At 47.6% G+C, this 20,957-nt stretch overlaps 3 protein-coding genes across 24 annotated transcripts in view; 1 reads left to right on the forward strand and 2 right to left on the reverse strand.

Moving 5' to 3' along the window:
* LOC308615715 (zinc finger protein 112-like) overlaps window positions 1–20,957 on the forward strand; it is a 195,684-nt gene that overhangs the window by 22,862 nt on the left and 151,865 nt on the right. For 10 of the 22 annotated variants that reach the window (XR_014015567.1, XR_014015568.1, XR_014015569.1 and 7 more), the window contains exons 6-9: window positions 11,151–11,247; window positions 11,890–11,955; window positions 12,702–12,818; window positions 19,644–19,942. Coding sequence is in view for 7 of the 22 variants with exons in the window: in XM_081231358.1 (XP_081087484.1) it covers window positions 11,151–11,301 (151 nt within the window). In the remaining 15 variants the exon portion in view is untranslated. The other 12 variants (XM_081231358.1, XM_081231356.1, XM_081231360.1 and 9 more) reach the window with 9 other exon arrangements.
* On the reverse strand, window positions 1,263–4,021 carry LOC308615710 (protein FAM170A-like). The gene has a single exon (XM_081231346.1). It carries the CDS (start codon window positions 2,819–2,821, stop codon window positions 2,132–2,134), a length of 690 nt encoding a protein of 229 aa, XP_081087472.1. The 5' UTR covers window positions 2,822–4,021; the 3' UTR covers window positions 1,263–2,131.
* LOC308615711 (protein FAM170A-like) lies at window positions 14,015–15,885 on the reverse strand (the record flags this gene model as incomplete). Its single annotated transcript, XM_081231347.1, has 1 exon — window positions 14,015–15,885. The coding sequence occupies exon 1, from the start codon at window positions 14,702–14,704 to the stop codon at window positions 14,015–14,017; it is 690 nt and encodes a 229-aa protein (XP_081087473.1). The 5' UTR covers window positions 14,705–15,885.

Raw genomic sequence — 20,957 nt, forward strand, 5'->3', positions numbered from 1 at the left:
TCCCAGAGCAAGAGCAGTGCCGAGGCCCTAGAAATGCCATGGATACTCTGAGCTGTCAGTGGCATTTCCCAGGTACTGTTCCCTTGGTGCTGCTCCTTGAAATGTCCAAAGGGATTATCATCTGTTTTGTGGCCGGTCCTAGCATTGTGAAAGGAAGCTGCTGCACCGGGCTCAGAGGATTTCGGCTGTGGTGGGAGGAGGAGGAGGAGTACTACGACTATAAATTGTATCACACCATATCTATTACATCTTGAGAGTGGGCTTGGGGGGTTATGAAGGGGGACTTTTATTGTACTTTTATACATTGTCCCCTTGAAAATAATTCAATTTTTAAAAATTAGTTAATTTATTTTGGGCTGCATTGGGTCTTTGTTGCTGCTAGCGGGCGTTTTCTAGTTGCAGTGAGCGGGGGCTACTCTTGGCTGTGGTGCACGGGCTTCTCATTGCAGTGGCTTCTCTTGTTTGCGGAGCACGGGCCCTAGGCATGCAGGCTTCCGTAGTTGTGGCACGTGGGCTCAGTAGTTGTGACACACGGGCTCTAGAGCGCAGGCTCAGTAGTTGTGGCGCACGGGCTTAGTTACTCCGTGGCACGTGGGATCTTCCCAGAACAGGGCTCGAACCCATGTCCCCTGCATTCGCAGGCATATTCATAACCACCGCGCCAGCAGGGAAGCCCAATGATTCAGTTTTTTATAAAGAGAATATTCCTAATATTCTTCCAAAAGTTTAAAAATACATAGTTGGATAACACTATGAAAAATTAACTGACACTTTTTTTATTATTTCTCTTTGCTCCCTGGATTTTTTTCCCCCTCCAGTCAGCTAGGCACTCTGAGTTCACTGCATTAGGAAGGTAAAGACTCAGCAGAAATGAGGGAGAAAAAAAGAAAATCCTCAGCTTTGGAATGTTCAAAACAGAGGCCACAGTAGAACAGGTGAGAATTCTGTGCACAAAAAATAAATCTCGTCTCAAATGTAACAAAGTATTCTTTGCACTGGGAGGCAGGAGAGGGAGGGAGGGAAGGACTGAAGGAGAGAGATCAGTGTGGCCAGGGACATGGAGACTGTGCTTGAGGACGATAGGCCCAGGAAGAGAATCAGAATCTGGGGAAGATTCAGCCTGCACGCGATCATTGCCTCCAGCCAGCACCCTCATCTCAGACCTCGGGAAATTCAGAGAGAGAGTGGGAGTAGGTCAGGAGGGCCACGGGCATAGTCTGTGTGGCAGGGGTTGTGGCCATTCCCTATTTGTGACGAGTCCCCAGCAATTTGCAGGCCTCTTCTAGAAAATGCTGGCGGACGTCTCTAGTGCTTATGTGAAAGCTTGTTCACAAACCTTGAAAGATACAGATGTAGATGACAGATTAGATAGAAAAATGTAATTAACTAAAACCTCCAGGAAAGGTTTGGAAAATGCCCTTTATTGCATAGGATGTTCATATTGTCATATGATGTTAGACTGAGTGCCGGTCCCTTCATCCTCCTTCAGACCACGGCGTTCTGTCTGCTACTATCCCGAGGGTCCTTTCTTCTCCCTGGAAGGGATAAAACAAATGAGGTAGAACAGGAAGAGACAAGAAGCACTCCAAGCTCTGCTGGTCAGGGTTACCCTCCAGCGTTGCCTTAATGCTCAGAGCCACACATACCACAGTGAGCTTGGCTCCAGATCAACTACCACGCAACGAAGGTTCTGGAACACTTCCATATCTCGGGGAACCTCATTTCCACGTGACTCTCTTTCATATTCCCCTTTGTCACAGAAGGCTAGGTACAGTGGTCCAGGTGAGATCTCAGCTCAGGCCCAAGGCTCTCAGACCTCAAAGTTCCGGTCCTGCAAGGGCCCCTGTCCTCTCTTCAGACCACTCCTGGCTCTCTCTGCCGACAAGGAGCTGCTGGTGGTACGTCCTCTAAGAGTTGAGGCCCATCGTGCAGACCCTGAGAAAATTCCTAGGAAAAGGCTCCACCTTCTTGTCGAAGTCAACAGAGCTCAATTCCTTTGGAAGTGCTGGGTGTGTCCCAAGTTGATGCAACTGCAGAGCCATTAGGTAAACCAGCACATGTGTGCGGCCCCTTCCCTTAGACTCCTCTGGGCCCTCGTGACATAGGCTCAGAAGAGTGCCAGCCTCAAGCCTTACCTCTTCCAAGGCCACACCGTCTCCAGGATCTTCTGTCCCATGAATCTCAGTTGCTGTGTGGAACTCAAAAGAGAGAAAAGACCCTGCCTCCGGGGTCTCTTCGGGCTGGGGCCTTCTAGCTTCTCTTCCTCGTCCTCGTCGTCCTGCTCGTCCTGCTCGTCCTGCTCGTCCTCCTCGTCCTCCTCGTCCTCAGAGGTGGTCTCGGATTCCACATTGCCCTCCTCCTCAGGGGTGCTCTCGAATTCCACATTGCCCATCCACTGGGCGATGTTGAGATGAAAGACACGGCAGCTGAAGCCCTCCAGGATGCCGAACTTCACGTGCTGCTGGAGGATCTCCAAGGTGGGCAAGACCCGGCAGCAGGCCATGCACCTGAAGCCGGTCTCCATGGTCACCATCCAGTCCGGTGTCTTGGCCCTGGGTGTCTCCTGGACGGCAGGTGGCCCTGATGGGCTGCCTGGCTCTGCCCTTTCCTCATACTCTTTCTCCTCCCCAGTGGGCTCACTGTCAGACAGGAGGCTTTCGGTGGACACATCAGAGGGGTAAGTGCCTACTGTGCACGCATCCTCAGGAAGGGTCACTTCTTCTATCGTCAGCTGCTTTTCAGGCAACTCCAAGGGTTTCTTTGTCTTCCAGGAGACAGCTACACCCTTGTTCACTTGTACCTGCATGTAGTATATTTTCATGCCCCTTTCCTCTTTGTCTGGGTGCAGATCGTTCTTACAGGGTGAAGAGGGTGAGGAGGAGACACAGTGTGATGGGGGAGCAGTCTCCCCTGTTTCCTGAACCTGGGCTAGGGGTGCTTTAGGCTGGGCAGTTTCTCGATGTGATCTCCGGATTCCTGAAAAAGGAAATTAAAAACATCATAACATGCATGGGCCGTGCCAGAAGCTGAGGGAGCAGGTGTGGTAGACGAGAGAGGGACATTTGCATGACGTAGCTATGTCGTGAGCTTGGTGTCTGTTGGCCGTAGGACGGAGCGGTGTATCTGGTGTCATCTGTGGGCTTTTCATGTGCGTGTGGGGGGTTACTGGAGCGGTGTCTGTATACAGGGGTGTGCAGTATGGTGGTGAGGGCTGTGGTAACTGAGAGATGCGGGTGGATGCGTGTACGACGAGGAGTGTGAGTTTGGGAATATCGGTGGTGCATTACTTGTGGAATGGGGCTGTGGTGCTTGGGGTTTCTGTGTGCACTGAGAAGGTATGTGCCTGGAGGGCGGATGTATGTGTGAGCTGTGTGGACCTGAGCTGGATGGTGCTGCTCTCAGGCTGGAGATCTATGATGTAGAACTCTGTCCTTCTCTGGAAGCCAAGGCAAAGACAAAGCCTACATTTTCCTCTGAAGATGCTTAATCTGGTCCCTCTTCCCTCCACCTCAAGCCCAGACCTTTCCGGCCCCTGCTCCTTGACTTTCCCACCATGGTAGTACCAGGATTCACACACCCCCGCCCCAGACTCAGCTGGGATCCACGCCCTCGTAACAGCTCAGCCATCCTGCCCAGGCTCCTCCACAGAGCCCTCATCACCTCTGATGACCCTGGGTTTCCTCTCAGCCTCCCTGGGATCTGTGTGCCTCCTGCCTCACAGCCAAACACCCCCTCACCTGAGGAGCCCCGCGCCCTTACCAGCGTAGATGAGCTTGCGCGGAGAAGAAGCACAGGAGAAGTATGTAGAGGCAGAGGAGACCTCCCCTGCCCCTGGGCTGCAGCCTTGGGCCACCACAGTGGATCCAAGCTGAGGGGGATCCTCTTGTGACTTGGAGATTCCTGAGGGAGGAATGAAAGGCTCAGGGTGGGTTCATCAGTCCTCTCTGTCCACAAATATTTACCGAGTGTCTGGCACGTGTCAGGTGCAGTGAATACACACAGTTGAGATGGGGTTCCCAGTGGATACTCCAGTGTTTGATTCAAATCAGTACTTACTCTGTCACTGTCTTGTTGGTAATGTAGGCCTCGGTGGTGACTGAGTATGTGGGAAGAGTGAGTGATGTGTATCAGTTAAGTCTGTGGTAAGTGTGGGGTTGGCATGGGGAGCACGGTGGAGATGTGTCTTATCTGTGTCTGTGGCCTTTGTGTGCATGGTTTCTGTTCACAAGTCGGGAATTCTGGGACATGTAACTTTTCCTCATTACATGGTGTGGCTTGTATTTATGGTGTGTGTTCATTCATTGATTCACCAAGATTCAGTAAGCAGCTACTTCTGTGTATCCGGCACTCTTCCATTGTTGTAGTCTCTGGTAACGCTGCGCATTCTAGTAGGGGAAGACACACACTAAACAAAACTACAATAAATATATGATACCTGAGCTGGTGGCAAGTATATAAGGGTTGCCAGACTTAGCGAAGAAAAATACAGGGCACCCAGTTAAATTTCAGTTTCAGATAAACCCAGAATAATTTTCCAGTGTAAGTATTCCCATGCAGTATTTGGTCTTACTTTTAGTGTAAGTATGGCCCGTACAATATTGGGGACATACTGATACTGAAAAATTACTTGTTGTTTATCTGGAATTCAAATTGAACTGGCTAGCCCATATTTTATCTGGCAACCCTGACATGGGTTAGTGAGACTGTGGTTTACTGTGGTTTGTACAAAGCGGGTCTGGCATTACTCAAGAATGTGTTACAAGTGTGGTGTGTATGACACGTGACTGGTTCTTATAGAGGTATTTAGCGATGGCTGAAGTTAGCTGTGTTTGTGCGAGAGTTGAGGAGATACATATATATATAGTGTGTGTGTGTGTGTGTGTGTGTGTGTCCTATATATATAGTGTGTGTGTCTATATACATATCTCATCTCCAGCGTTTGGTGTTGGAGGAGAGGATTGTGATACAGGTGGGTTGTATGAGAACGTAGTACAGGAGGGATGCGTGTATATACCTCCATGTGCTGTGTGTGGTTTAATACGGAAGTTATATGTGGGGTGTGTGATACTTTTGCTGTATCAGAGTGTCCATGGGTGTATGAGTTACTGTCTCATAAAACACCCCTACCAAGAGTTCTCTATACACTCTTACATACACCGAGTGTCAGCCAGGTCCAGGCAGGGTGTCAAGAACTGTACCACGCAGAGTTTATATCTGATAAGCACTCTACCCCCATTCATCCTGCTCTTCTCAGCACTACCCCCTCCGCCCACCCCCACCCCCCCACAGGAACATAGAGAAAAATATTCTGAATGGTCAGGGGCAGTCATTGCCTTCCCTAGCCTGTCCCAGCCACTGCCTGAAAATCTGCCTGCTGTCTAGAGCTCCATTCCCAGGGCCCATCCTACAGTCTCCAGGGCCCTGGGCCTGGTAGGAGCTACTGGGCTCTAATCTGGGGCAGAGACCTCTAGCTGGAGCTCTGGGGTGACCACCCCCTCCCAGGGCAAGGTACTCGCCTACACCTACATTTAATGCACGCAGGCACCACGTGGCCCGTGGCTCTCAGAGCTCCCCGCAGGACCCTGAGGACATTTCTCACCCTCGCCCACGCGGTCTCAGTCTCTGGAAAGCCCTTCCCTTCCCTCGGTCTCCTTTGGGAGATTCTTCCTGTTGAAGGAATAAAACCTCCTTGCTTTCAATATGACACCATCCCTAGGCAAACAATCGTCTTTCGAAGTGCATTCCACTTGTCAAGATATTTTTCAACAGGGCCTTCAGCTCATGGGGCTTCTCTTTCCAGTTGGTAAAAGAGGCCAAGCAACTCATGGGTCTCTCTCAGCATCCTTGCATCCTTCACATCCCCCACCTCATGACCCCAGGGAAAGATCCAAGAGAATAAGAGAGAAATCGGGGACTGAGAAAAGCTGCACCTCTAGGTCTGTGCAAGCAGGATGCAGCCTGCTGTGAGTCCGACAAAGCTCCAGGCCCGGCAGCCCCAGGAGAGAGTCCTCAGACCAGCGGAGCTGACCTCCCATCTCCCAGGGGGCATCTGGCCGTTCTGTGCCGTCTCACACCACAGGGAGCCTCCGGATGGCTACGGCAGCATCAGTGAGACAAGGTCTCTCGCTCCCTGCTTCACAGGTGACACGTTCTCAGTCCCCCTCTTCCTAGAGAAGGTTCAGTTTGGCAGAAACCCATGTGCCCCAGACAAGTTGCCCCCCACATACCTCCTCCCTTCTGGGCAGTTTGCTGGGACTCTTCATTTTCCAGGCGTTTCCTCTTTTGTTGCCGTTCCATCGTACCAACTAGAAGTCTCCCTTAGAAGATGCCTCAAGAGACGTCCAACTCCTCCTCTCCCCTACAGGTTGGCCCTTGTTGGCTCTTGGGCAATCCGTTGAAATGATTCAATACAAATAAAAATAGTCAAGTCTCCTAAATGGCTGAAAAACTTGTACCACTTAGTGAACCAGCAGTGCTGCCTAGTGCTCACCAGGGCTGTTAAGTTTCCAAGGTTGCCAGGCGCACAGCAGGATTCTGTGACCTCAAGGATGACATCAGAGCATTCTGTGGACCTAGGTTCAGCACAGTCTCTGCAATAGCACAGGCCCCGTTTTCAAGAACAATTCCTTTTTCCCAGCCGAACCTTTCCCGTGAAAGGGAAAGGTTCATACCATATCCATTATAAATTGTATCATACCGTATCTATTATAAAATGAACATTTTGATGGGAGATCTTTTAATGTCTTTTATATAGAGATTTAATATGAATATTTTAAATGGTCTCCAGTTTCCCTGTGGATTATTGACATTTTAAACTCTGCACTTCAGTTTTCCCTCAATCCCTGTAATTTTGTCACGGTTATTTCTGTACTTAAAGAGGAGTAACAATATAATTGATTTCTTCATTTTTTTCCCATCTCTTTCCAAGGTACTGGATTTGATTGTGTCTTACGAATGAGTGAAAAATGCTAGTCCTTGAGTCAGGACATTGGGCCCTTTACCAAGTAACTCAACCTGTCTGGGCTTCAGCTTCTGTATGTGCGAGCAAGAGGCTTGGCCTAGCTGACTTTTCAAATGCTGTGTTTCTTTGATTCACTCTCACGTACTGATCTGCTACTTAAGAAGAGGGTCTCTTCTCATAAAGTGAGAACAGTCGTTTTCTAATCCTTGGGTTGGGTGGAGTTTTTAGTGGTCGTACTCAGTTTGTTAGTTATATTTACTTTTACGTATGCTTAGCTCTAAATTTAATTTATATGGCTCTTGTGACTATTTTTAGATCTTCTTTTTTTCTTATTTTCTTTTACAGTTTCTAATTTGTTATCGCCAGTGTAGAGGAGCCTGATTGATTTTTAAACTGTATTGATCTTGTATGTGTGTGCTTTGTTGAACCGTCTTCTTCGTTCCTGCTAGTTTATCTGTGGGTTCTTTTGGGTCTCCTAGATAAATGAGCATATTAAATGTAAATAATGTGTTCTTTAGATAAAGTTTATTTTCTTGCATCTCTCTATATAAAAGCAATATGTTGAATTGATTTAAATATTTAAATACTTACATACCTGTTATCACAATCTAACCTTCTTTATCTTCTCTTATTTTCTTCCAATCAATATTATGTTTTCAAGATTTATCCACGTGAATCCATATAGATCTAGGTCTTTGATTTTTGACCGTTTGGTATTATTTCATCACATGCGTATAGCATCATTTATTTTCCATTCAAGCATTATTGGACAATTGGATTGTTTCCCTCCCTTCTCTAGAACAAACAACGTTTCCTAGAATATCCCTGAAGATGTCTGACAGTCGAGAAGGGCCAGGCTGCCCGAAGGATTGCTACTTGCTTTTAGCCACGTTCCAACAGGCCATCTCCAGCCAGCAATTTGAAGCACAGCTGAAATGAAAACTCCCCCAAATGTGGAGGTCGTAGGAGCTTCCTAGAAGGTGGGAGGTTCATGATAGGCATCCTGCTGGGATCCCAGGGGAGTCTGAGCTGGCCTGAACCTCATCTTCCTCCTCCACCTCTCAAGAGAAATGTGGAGGAAAGAAGACTTCAAAACCTGTGAGTAGGCAGAGGGAGAGAGATTGGGGGCCGAAGCTGCAACTGAGGTCTTGGAGTGGGCTGTGAGGACGCAGAGCCTCTAGAGAGCCAGGCTCTGCCTTCTGAGCACTTCTCCCCTAAGGCTGCTCGTCATTCAGGTGATACCAGCCATATAGAGCCGACTCGGCCCACACTGTCACAGAAAGCCTTATCAGAATCTCTTCTTCTTCATACACTCTTGTGTCTGTTACTTGGTTATTGCCTTTGGTGCTCCACTGATGTGAACCACAGTCGCCAGGGGATGGAGGACACTAGTGACCCATCTTGCTCTGTGGCCTCAGTCCACAGCTTGAGGGTAAGGGAAGAGGCCAAATGAAGGTCAAGAAGGAAAGATGGCGTTTGAAGAGAAGACCTGAGTTAAGGGTGTCTTCTCAAGGCTTGATGAATGAAATGTAGCTCCAGTACCTGAAGTCCTGCTTGTTCTCAAGGCTGACCACGGGGCTGGGTGGGCTGGGTGCACTCAGTGAAGGAACCGTATACACTTAGTATTTCCTTGCTTGCTCACACTTGCCCTCGTCTGATACACACTCTGCAAGACTGATCTTCCCCTGAAACAACTTTCCACCTGCCACTGTCATCTCGTGAACATTTGCTTCCCCTTCCTAGTGTCCCCCTAGAATGCCATTGCCGCCAATTCATAATTTGATAATCATGCTTCTTACCATAGTCTCAGCAACTTCTGATAAATTTTATTCACTTTATTCCATAGTCTTCACACATCAGTAATCTTCCTTAACTTCCTAGCTGCAGGTTAACCCATTCGGAATCATTTCTTTTTCTTTCTCTTCTTTGGCAAATCCCTTCTATCTTTTAAGGTCTTTTTCTTGTCTCTCTACCATCCTGCCTTCCTGAACTTCTTTTTTTTCCGTTTAAGTAACCTTTCAATCTCCTTCCCCAATTTCCTCATAAACATTGAGAGTTTATTCCTCACACGTTAGAGAGCGGTTTATGAATGGCCACGCATAATGGACTCAGAATGAGTTGGCACCCCCGAGGTACCTGTCTTGCTGGGGAGCCACAGGTGGAGGGCTGGCTGCTGGACACATGTTTGCATGGAGTCAGGCTGAGTGGCCTCAGGGTGTTTGCTCTGCACTTGTGTGTGTTTCTCCCTAGTTGGTTTCCTTGTCCAGCCACCTGTGACCTCCCTCCATCCAGCCCAGGGAATCCTTCTCATCACAGGGGTAGGACGTTTGTCTCGTTTTCCATCACATCCTTTCCCCAAAGTTTGGTTGTGAGTTGCTCCCATTCCAAAGACCTTTCCTCTTTGAAGAGAAGAGAGAAAATCTTTTCTCTCCTTTCCTCTCACTTCACTTCTGCTCTAGTATCTCCTCCGTCCAGAATGGCCCCCTGACTCAAATGGGTGTAGATCCGAAGATGGCAAGAAATGCCAGCAATTCTGAAGTAATAATACGGATGTATCAGGAACACTTGAAAACCTTTATCCCGCCACATTCAAAAAAATTGCACTTCCAGTGTATTCAGAGTCTCAGTGTAGAAACACAAATGATGTAGAAGTTGAATGACACTCAAGTTTTTCTTTCCTCCTTTCCTGATTTATTCTAATCCTCCAAGTTAACATGATTAACTATCTGTTATGTAACCTTTCAGACATTTTCTACACATGCACACTTTTCTTTTTCTCACATAAGAGTGTGAACTAGGTCACTTTCAACATGCTGTGATACTGTGATTCACTGTCTCCCACCGAGTCATCCACTGATAAAGTAATCTGTTTCATGGAGAAATATGTCCAATAGCTAATAGCCAATGTCTGTGGAGTGCTTGCTCTGTGTCGGTTTCTTGTAACTACTTTACAGATCTTTTGTACAAGGTACCCATGGACCAGGTACAATTATAACCCCCAAGTGACAGATAAGTGCAGATAAGTACAAATAAATACAGAGGCCAAGTGACTTGCCCAAGACACTGGAGCAAATCAAAATCCATGCCTCTGTAATCATTTTGCTCTATTGCCTCTGTCTGGGAGGCTTGATGATTTGGCAAGTAAAACCTTAAATATCATGTTCCATTTTTATATCTCTGACACAAGCGTGGGGCTGTGATACGGGGTAACTAACCTGACTACTTTTGAAAACCCTTATGCACCTGGATGAAAGTAAGCCAGGGACTGCAAGCTCTAGATTTAAGGTTTCCTAGCAACTTTTAAAAAGAGCTTCTTGAATGCAATTTATGTAATGTCAAGTCTAGGATGTAGTCCAGATAGTAACAGAAAAATGGAGATATGTAGAAAAATAGTTCAAGTTGACAAGTATTGGGAGTGTAGTAGTTTTGGGGCCAGCATGTAGACCACAGGAGAACTTGCTGTTTCCATCCCAAAGGGAAGAGCCCTACGTTGCAACTGCCAAGGTCCCTGGGGCAGCAAGTGTGTTCACTGCTTAGTAAAGAAGCATCCTCAGTTTGATAGAATCATATGGGAGCCTTACATTTGGTTAGCCGTTCTACATTCTTGATGTAATGATATTTTCAGGGTGTGGGAGGGTATCAAGCTCTGAAAATACCCTTGGAGAGATTTGCTTATTAAGTTTGGCTTTTTCAATCTCCCTACTACTTCTTTACTAAGCACCAGGAGGTTTCCTTCACTTTTCAGAACCATGTTGTTTTTCCCTTGTCTAATGAACTTTGAAATACTTTTGGATGAGCTATTAAATTTGGGAAAAAATAAACATCTCTTTAAAACAAGGAAGATAATAACAATGACACGTAGAAAGAGCTCTAAAACAGAGAATATCCTCCATTATGGCTAATGACTGGGGGTGGAAAGTTCGTGCTCGCTGTCCAGGATGTAGAAATAAAAGCTGAGGAGGCGCTGAGGCATCTCCTGGATCTCTATAAGCCTCCATCATTTCTGATGAGTAGGGTTGACAGATAAAATATAGGCTGTTTAGTTAAATATGAATGTCAGAAAAACAACGAGTACATTTTGAAGATAAGTATGCCCCAAATAGTACATAGGATCTACTTATACTAAAAATAATGACTTATTATTCATGTGAAGTTCAAGTTTAACTGGGTATCCTGCATTTTTATTTAGTAAATCTGACAGCCCTACTGATGATCCACAATGGAGGCAGTTGAGGAGCGGTACATGCTGGCTCTCGGACAGTCAGGAATGGCTTCAGCAGATCCAGGTACAGTATGAAATTCTTTTTGGAGGTAGCTCAGAAGCCATGGCCAGCCCTTGACTGCAAGTACTGCCTCGGGTTTCCCTGAGGTGGGGTAAACCGTCCTCTTAATGGCCTTTTGGTAAGTCTGGAAGACCATATCCAAGGGGAGCCCCAAAGTCAGTTTCATCCTCACAACCATGTTTCCAATTCCTGGAATTGGCTGCATGTGACTCACAAGAGATAAGGAGGTTTGTGAAAATTGGGAGTGTCATAGCTTGAACCCTTTGTAGGTAAAGTTTTGGTGTTCTGAGAGTTTTAACAGGAGCAATGTGAAAGACTCCAGGTCCCCGGGTAGATAGAAATAATCCTGTTCTACTTCTGTGTATGGGACAAGTCTGTAGTAGCTCACAGAGCAAATATCTGGTCTTAGAAAGACTGATCCAAGCTTGGATGTTTCTGGTGACAAGGCAAGGTCGTGAGTTTGAAGTTCACCTTTTATGGTTGAGGAGACAATGAAGTTGTCAGAAGGGCAATCGTGGAGGAGACGTTGGCTTCATCCATTGTGCAGGCTTGTATATGTGGTTCTATGTAGATTGTGTTTCAAAGGTGGAGCTTGTTTACAATTACGAACACTCTCTGACGTGCTTTTTGGACCTTCATTCCCAGAGCAAGAGCAGTGCCGAGGCCCTAGAAATGCCATGGATACTCTGAGCTGTCAGTGGCATTTCCCAGGTACTGTTCCCTTGGTGCTGCTCCTTGAAATGTCCAAAGGGATTATCATCTGTTTTGTGGCCGGTCCTAGCATTGTGAAAGGAAGCTGCTGCACCGGGCTCAGAGGATTTCGGCTGTGGTGGGAGGAGGAGGAGGAGTACTACGACTATAAATTGTATCACACCATATCTATTACATCTTGAGAGTGGGCTTGGGGGGTTATGAAGGGGGACTTTTATTGTACTTTTATACATTGTCCCCTTGAAAATAATTCAATTTTTAAAAATTAGTTAATTTATTTTGGGCTGCATTGGGTCTTTGTTGCTGCTAGCGGGCGTTTTCTAGTTGCAGTGAGCGGGGGCTACTCTTGGCTGTGGTGCACGGGCTTCTCATTGCAGTGGCTTCTCTTGTTTGCGGAGCACGGGCCCTAGGCATGCAGGCTTCCGTAGTTGTGGCACGTGGGCTCAGTAGTTGTGACACACGGGCTCTAGAGCGCAGGCTCAGTAGTTGTGGCGCACGGGCTTAGTTACTCCGTGGCACGTGGGATCTTCCCAGAACAGGGCTCGAACCCATGTCCCCTGCATTCGCAGGCATATTCATAACCACCGCGCCAGCAGGGAAGCCCAATGATTCAGTTTTTTATAAAGAGAATATTCCTAATATTCTTCCAAAAGTTTAAAAATACATAGTTGGATAACACTATGAAAAATTAACTGACACTTTTTTTATTATTTCTCTTTGCTCCCTGGATTTTTTTCCCCCTCCAGTCAGCTAGGCACTCTGAGTTCACTGCATTAGGAAGGTAAAGACTCAGCAGAAATGAGGGAGAAAAAAAGAAAATCCTCAGCTTTGGAATGTTCAAAACAGAGGCCACAGTAGAACAGGTGAGAATTCTGTGCACAAAAAATAAATCTCGTCTCAAATGTAACAAAGTATTCTTTGCACTGGGAGGCAGGAGAGGGAGGGAGGGAAGGACTGAAGGAGAGAGATCAGTGTGGCCAGGGACATGGAGACTGTGCTTGAGGACGATAGGCCCAGGAAGAGAATCAGAATCTGGGGAAGATTCAGCCTGCACGCGATCATTGCCTCCAGCCAGCACCCTCATCTCAGACCTCGGGAAATTCAGAGAGAGAGTGGGAGTAGGTCAGGAGGGCCACGGGCATAGTCTGTGTGGCAGGGGTTGTGGCCATTCCCTATTTGTGACGAGTCCCCAGCAATTTGCAGGCCTCTTCTAGAAAATGCTGGCGGACGTCTCTAGTGCTTATGTGAAAGCTTGTTCACAAACCTTGAAAGATACAGATGTAGATGACAGATTAGATAGAAAAATGTAATTAACTAAAACCTCCAGGAAAGGTTTGGAAAATGCCCTTTATTGCATAGGATGTTCATATTGTCATATGATGTTAGACTGAGTGCCGGTCCCTTCATCCTCCTTCAGACCACGGCGTTCTGTCTGCTACTATCCCGAGGGTCCTTTCTTCTCCCTGGAAGGGATAAAACAAATGAGGTAGAACAGGAAGAGACAAGAAGCACTCCAAGCTCTGCTGGTCAGGGTTACCCTCCAGCGTTGCCTTAATGCTCAGAGCCACACATACCACAGTGAGCTTGGCTCCAGATCAACTACCACGCAACGAAGGTTCTGGAACACTTCCATATCTCGGGGAACCTCATTTCCACGTGACTCTCTTTCATATTCCCCTTTGTCACAGAAGGCTAGGTACAGTGGTCCAGGTGAGATCTCAGCTCAGGCCCAAGGCTCTCAGACCTCAAAGTTCCGGTCCTGCAAGGGCCCCTGTCCTCTCTTCAGACCACTCCTGGCTCTCTCTGCCGACAAGGAGCTGCTGGTGGTACGTCCTCTAAGAGTTGAGGCCCATCGTGCAGACCCTGAGAAAATTCCTAGGAAAAGGCTCCACCTTCTTGTCGAAGTCAACAGAGCTCAATTCCTTTGGAAGTGCTGGGTGTGTCCCAAGTTGATGCAACTGCAGAGCCATTAGGTAAACCAGCACATGTGTGCGGCCCCTTCCCTTAGACTCCTCTGGGCCCTCGTGACATAGGCTCAGAAGAGTGCCAGCCTCAAGCCTTACCTCTTCCAAGGCCACACCGTCTCCAGGATCTTCTGTCCCATGAATCTCAGTTGCTGTGTGGAACTCAAAAGAGAGAAAAGACCCTGCCTCCGGGGTCTCTTCGGGCTGGGGCCTTCTAGCTTCTCTTCCTCGTCCTCGTCGTCCTGCTCGTCCTGCTCGTCCTGCTCGTCCTCCTCGTCCTCCTCGTCCTCAGAGGTGGTCTCGGATTCCACATTGCCCTCCTCCTCAGGGGTGCTCTCGAATTCCACATTGCCCATCCACTGGGCGATGTTGAGATGAAAGACACGGCAGCTGAAGCCCTCCAGGATGCCGAACTTCACGTGCTGCTGGAGGATCTCCAAGGTGGGCAAGACCCGGCAGCAGGCCATGCACCTGAAGCCGGTCTCCATGGTCACCATCCAGTCCGGTGTCTTGGCCCTGGGTGTCTCCTGGACGGCAGGTGGCCCTGATGGGCTGCCTGGCTCTGCCCTTTCCTCATACTCTTTCTCCTCCCCAGTGGGCTCACTGTCAGACAGGAGGCTTTCGGTGGACACATCAGAGGGGTAAGTGCCTACTGTGCACGCATCCTCAGGAAGGGTCACTTCTTCTATCGTCAGCTGCTTTTCAGGCAACTCCAAGGGTTTCTTTGTCTTCCAGGAGACAGCTACACCCTTGTTCACTTGTACCTGCATGTAGTATATTTTCATGCCCCTTTCCTCTTTGTCTGGGTGCAGATCGTTCTTACAGGGTGAAGAGGGTGAGGAGGAGACACAGTGTGATGGGGGAGCAGTCTCCCCTGTTTCCTGAACCTGGGCTAGGGGTGCTTTAGGCTGGGCAGTTTCTCGATGTGATCTCCGGATTCCTGAAAAAGGAAATTAAAAACATCATAACATGCATGGGCCGTGCCAGAAGCTGAGGGAGCAGGTGTGGTAGACGAGAGAGGGACATTTGCATGACGTAGCTATGTCGTGAGCTTGGTGTCTGTTGGCCGTAGGACGGAGCGGTGTATCTGGTGTCATCTGTGGGCTTTTCATGTGCGTGTGGGGGGTTACTGGAGCGGTGTCTGTATACAGGGGTGTGCAGTATGGTGGTGAGGGCTGTGGTAACTGAGAGATGCGGGTGGATGCGTGTACGACGAGGAGTGTGAGTTTGGGAATATCGGTGGTGCATTACTTGTGGAATGGGGCTGTGGTGCTTGGGGTTTCTGTGTGCACTGAGAAGGTATGTGCCTGGAGGGCGGATGTATGTGTGAGCTGTGTGGACCTGAGCTGGATGGTGCTGCTCTCAGGCTGGAGATCTATGATGTAGAACTCTGTCCTTCTCTGGAAGCCAAGGCAAAGACAAAGCCTACATTTTCCTCTGAAGATGCTTAATCTGGTCCCTCTTCCCTCCACCTCAAGCCCAGACCTTTCCGGCCCCTGCTCCTTGACTTCCCCACCATGGTAGTACCAGGATTCACACACCCCCGCCCCAGACTCAGCTGGGATCCACGCCCTCGTAACAGCTCAGCCATCCTGCCCAGGCTCCTCCACAGAGCCCTCATCACCTCTGATGACCCTGGGTTTCCTCTCAGCCTCCCTGGGATCTGTGTGCCTCCTGCCTCACAGCCAAACACCCCCTCACCTGAGGAGCCCCGCGCCCTTACCAGCGTAGATGAGCTTGCGCGGAGAAGAAGCACAGGAGAAGTATGTAGAGGCAGAGGAGACCTCCCCTGCCCCTGGGCTGCAGCCTTGGGCCACCACAGTGGATCCAAGCTGAGGGGGATCCTCTTGTGACTTGGAGATTCCTGAGGGAGGAATGAAAGGCTCAGGGTGGGTTCATCAGTCCTCTCTGTCCACAAATATTTACCGAGTGTCTGGCACGTGTCAGGTGCAGTGAATACACACAGTTGAGATGGGGTTCCCAGTGGATACTCCAGTGTTTGATTCAAATCAGTACTTACTCTGTCACTGTCTTGTTGGTAATGTAGGCCTCGGTGGTGACTGAGTATGTGGGAAGAGTGAGTGATGTGTATCAGTTAAGTCTGTGGTAAGTGTGGGGTTGGCATGGGGAGCACGGTGGAGATGTGTCTTATCTGTGTCTGTGGCCTTTGTGTGCATGGTTTCTGTTCACAAGTCGGGAATTCTGGGACATGTAACTTTTCCTCATTACATGGTGTGGCTTGTATTTATGGTGTGTGTTCATTCATTGATTCACCAAGATTCAGTAAGCAGCTACTTCTGTGTATCCGGCACTCTTCCATTGTTGTAGTCTCTGGTAACGCTGCGCATTCTAGTAGGGGAAGACACACACTAAACAAAACTACAATAAATATATGATACCTGAGCTGGTGGCAAGTATATAAGGGTTGCCAGACTTAGCGAAGAAAAATACAGGGCACCCAGTTAAATTTCAGTTTCAGATAAACCCAGAATAATTTTCCAGTGTAAGTATTCCCATGCAGTATTTGGTCTTACTTTTAGTGTAAGTATGGCCCGTACAATATTGGGGACATACTGATACTGAAAAATTACTTGTTGTTTATCTGGAATTCAAATTGAACTGGCTAGCCCATATTTTATCTGGCAACCCTGACATGGGTTAGTGAGACTGTGGTTTACTGTGGTTTGTACAAAGCGGGTCTGGCATTACTCAAGAATGTGTTACAAGTGTGGTGTGTATGACACGTGACTGGTTCTTATAGAGGTATTTAGCGATGGCTGAAGTTAGCTGTGTTTGTGCGAGAGTTGAGGAGATACATATATATATAGTGTGTGTGTGTGTGTGTGTGTGTGTGTCCTATATATATAGTGTGTGTGTCTATATACATATCTCATCTCCAGCGTTTGGTGTTGGAGGAGAGGATTGTGATACAGGTGGGTTGTATGAGAACGTAGTACAGGAGGGATGCGTGTATATACCTCCATGTGCTGTGTGTGGTTTAATACGGAAGTTATATGTGGGGTGTGTGATACTTTTGCTGTATCAGAGTGTCCATGGGTGTATGAGTTACTGTCTCATAAAACACCCCTACCAAGAGTTCTCTATACACTCTTACATACACCGAGTGTCAGCCAGGTCCAGGCAGGGTGTCAAGAACTGTACCACGCAGAGTTTATATCTGATAAGCACTCTACCCCCATTCATCCTGCTCTTCTCAGCACTACCCCCTCCGCCCACCCCCACCCCCCCACAGGAACATAGAGAAAAATATTCTGAATGGTCAGGGGCAGTCATTGCCTTCCCTAGCCTGTCCCAGCCACTGCCTGAAAATCTGCCTGCTGTCTAGAGCTCCATTCCCAGGGCCCATCCTACAGTCTCCAGGGCCCTGGGCCTGGTAGGAGCTACTGGGCTCTAATCTGGGGCAGAGACCTCTAGCTGGAGCTCTGGGGTGACCACCCCCTCCCAGGGCAAGGTACTCGCCTACACCTACATTTAATGCACGCAGGCACCACGTGGCCCGTGGCTCTCAGAGCTCCCCGCAGGACCCTGAGGACATTTCTCACCCTCGCCCACGCGGTCTCAGTCTCTGGAAAGCCCTTCCCTTCCCTCGGTCTCCTTTGGGAGATTCTTCCTGTTGAAGGAATAAAACCTCCTTGCTTTCAATATGACACCATCCCTAGGCAAACAATCGTCTTTCGAAGTGCATTCCACTTGTCAAGATATTTTTCAACAGGGCCTTCAGCTCATGGGGCTTCTCTTTCCAGTTGGTAAAAGAGGCCAAGCAACTCATGGGTCTCTCTCAGCATCCTTGCATCCTTCACATCCCCCACCTCATGACCCCAGGGAAAGATCCAAGAGAATAAGAGAGAAATCGGGGACTGAGAAAAGCTGCACCTCTAGGTCTGTGCAAGCAGGATGCAGCCTGCTGTGAGTCCGACAAAGCTCCAGGCCCGGCAGCCCCAGGAGAGAGTCCTCAGACCAGCGGAGCTGACCTCCCATCTCCCAGGGGGCATCTGGCCGTTCTGTGCCGTCTCACACCACAGGGAGCCTCCGGATGGCTACGGCAGCATCAGTGAGACAAGGTCTCTCGCTCCCTGCTTCACAGGTGACACGTTCTCAGTCCCCCTCTTCCTAGAGAAGGTTCAGTTTGGCAGAAACCCATGTGCCCCAGACAAGTTGCCCCCCACATACCTCCTCCCTTCTGGGCAGTTTCCTGGGACTCTTCATTTTCCAGGCGTTTCCTCTTTTGTTGCCGTTCCATCGTACCAACTAGAAGTCTCCCTTAGAAGATGCCTCAAGAGACGTCCAACTCCTCCTCTCCCCTACAGGTTGGCCCTTGTTGGCTCTTGGGCAATCCGTTGAAATGATTCAATACAAATAAAAATAGTCAAGTCTCCTAAATGGCTGAAAAACTTGTACCACTTAGTGAACCAGCAGTGCTGCCTAGTGCTCACCAGGGCTGTTAAGTTTCCAAGGTTGCCAGGCGCACAGCAGGATTCTGTGACCTCAAGGATGACATCAGAGCATTCTGTGGACCTAGGTTCAGCACAGTCTCTGCAATAGCACAGGCCCCGTTTTCAAGAACAATTCCTTTTTCCCAGCCGAACCTTTCCCGTGAAAGGGAAAGGTTCATACCATATCCATTATAAATTGTATCATACCGTATCTATTATAAAATGAACATTTTGATGGGAGATCTTTTAATGTCTTTTATATAGAGATTTAATATGAATATTTTAAATGGTCTCCAGTTTCCCTGTGGATTATTGACATTTTAAACTCTGCACTTCAGTTTTCCCTCAATCCCTGTAATTTTGTCACGGTTATTTCTGTACTTAAAGAGGAGTAACAATATAATTGATTTCTTCATTTTTTTCCCATCTCTTTCCAAGGTACTGGATTTGATTGTGTCTTACGAATGAGTGAAAAATGCTAGTCCTTGAGTCAGGACATTGGGCCCTTTACCAAGTAACTCAACCTGTCTGGGCTTCAGCTTCTGTATGTGCGAGCAAGAGGCTTGGCCTAGCTGACTTTTCAAATGCTGTGTTTCTTTGATTCACTCTCACGTACTGATCTGCTACTTAAGAAGAGGGTCTCTTCTCATAAAGTGAGAACAGTCGTTTTCTAATCCTTGGGTTGGGTGGAGTTTTTAGTGGTCGTACTCAGTTTGTTAGTTATATTTACTTTTACGTATGCTTAGCTCTAAATTTAATTTATATGGCTCTTGTGACTATTTTTAGATCTTCTTTTTTTCTTATTTTCTTTTACAGTTTCTAATTTGTTATCGCCAGTGTAGAGGAGCCTGATTGATTTTTAAACTGTATTGATCTTGTATGTGTGTGCTTTGTTGAACCGTCTTCTTCGTTCCTGCTAGTTTATCTGTGGGTTCTTTTGGGTCTCCTAGATAAATGAGCATATTAAATGTAAATAATGTGTTCTTTAGATAAAGTTTATTTTCTTGCATCTCTCTATATAAAAGCAATATGTTGAATTGATTTAAATATTTAAATACTTACATACCTGTTATCACAATCTAACCTTCTTTATCTTCTCTTATTTTCTTCCAATCAATATTATGTTTTCAAGATTTATCCACGTGAATCCATATAGATCTAGGTCTTTGATTTTTGACCGTTTGGTATTATTTCATCACATGCGTATAGCATCATTTATTTTCCATTCAAGCATTATTGGACAATTGGATTGTTTCCCTCCCTTCTCTAGAACAAACAACGTTTCCTAGAATATCCCTGAAGATGTCTGACAGTCGAGAAGGGCCAGGCTGCCCGAAGGATTGCTACTTGCTTTTAGCCACGTTCCAACAGGCCATCTCCAGCCAGCAATTTGAAGCACAGCTGAAATGAAAACTCCCCCAAATGTGGAGGTCGTAGGAGCTTCCTAGAAGGTGGGAGGTTCATGATAGGCATCCTGCTGGGATCCCAGGGGAGTCTGAGCTGGCCTGAACCTCATCTTCCTCCTCCACCTCTCAAGAGAAATGTGGAGGAAAGAAGACTTCAAAACCTGTGAGTAGGCAGAGGGAGAGAGATTGGGGGCCGAAGCTGCAACTGAGGTCTTGGAGTGGGCTGTGAGGACGCAGAGCCTCTAGAGAGCCAGGCTCTGCCTTCTGAGCACTTCTCCCCTAAGGCTGCTCGTCATTCAGGTGATACCAGCCATATAGAGCCGACTCGGCCCACACTGTCACAGAAAGCCTTATCAGAATCTCTTCTTCTTCATACACTCTTGTGTCTGTTACTTGGTTATTGCCTTTGGTGCTCCACTGATGTGAACCACAGTCGCCAGGGGATGGAGGACACTAGTGACCCATCTTGCTCTGTGGCCTCAGTCCACAGCTTGAGGGTAAGGGAAGAGGCCAAATGAAGGTCAAGAAGGAAAGATGGCGTTTGAAGAGAAGACCTGAGTTAAGGGTGTCTTCTCAAGGCTTGATGAATGAAATGTAGCTCCAGTACCTGAAGTCCTGCTTGTTCTCAAGGCTGACCACGGGGCTGGGTGGGCTGGGTGCACTCAGTGAAGGAACCGTATACACTTAGTATTTCCTTGCTTGCTCACACTTGCCCTCGTCTGATACACACTCTGCAAGACTGATCTTCCCCTGAAACAACTTTCCACCTGCCACTGTCATCTCGTGAACATTTGCTTCCCCTTCCTAGTGTCCCCCTAGAATGCCATTGCCGCCAATTCATAATTTGATAATCATGCTTCTTACCATAGTCTCAGCAACTTCTGATAAATTTTATTCACTTTATTCCATAGTCTTCACACATCAGTAATCTTCCTTAACTTCCTAGCTGCAGGTTAACCCATTCGGAATCATTTCTTTTTCTTTCTCTTCTTTGGCAAATCCCTTCTATCTTTTAAGGTCTTTTTCTTGTCTCTCTACCATCCTGCCTTCCTGAACTTCTTTTTTTTCCGTTTAAGTAACCTTTCAATCTCCTTCCCCAATTTCCTCATAAACATTGAGAGTTTATTCCTCACACGTTAGAGAGCGGTTTATGAATGGCCACGCATAATGGACTCAGA

The sequence above is a fragment of the Mesoplodon bidens genome (genome assembly GCF_964165515.1).
Source record: "Mesoplodon bidens genome assembly, chromosome: 4".
NCBI classification, from domain to species: Eukaryota; Metazoa; Chordata; class Mammalia; order Artiodactyla; family Ziphiidae; genus Mesoplodon; species Mesoplodon bidens.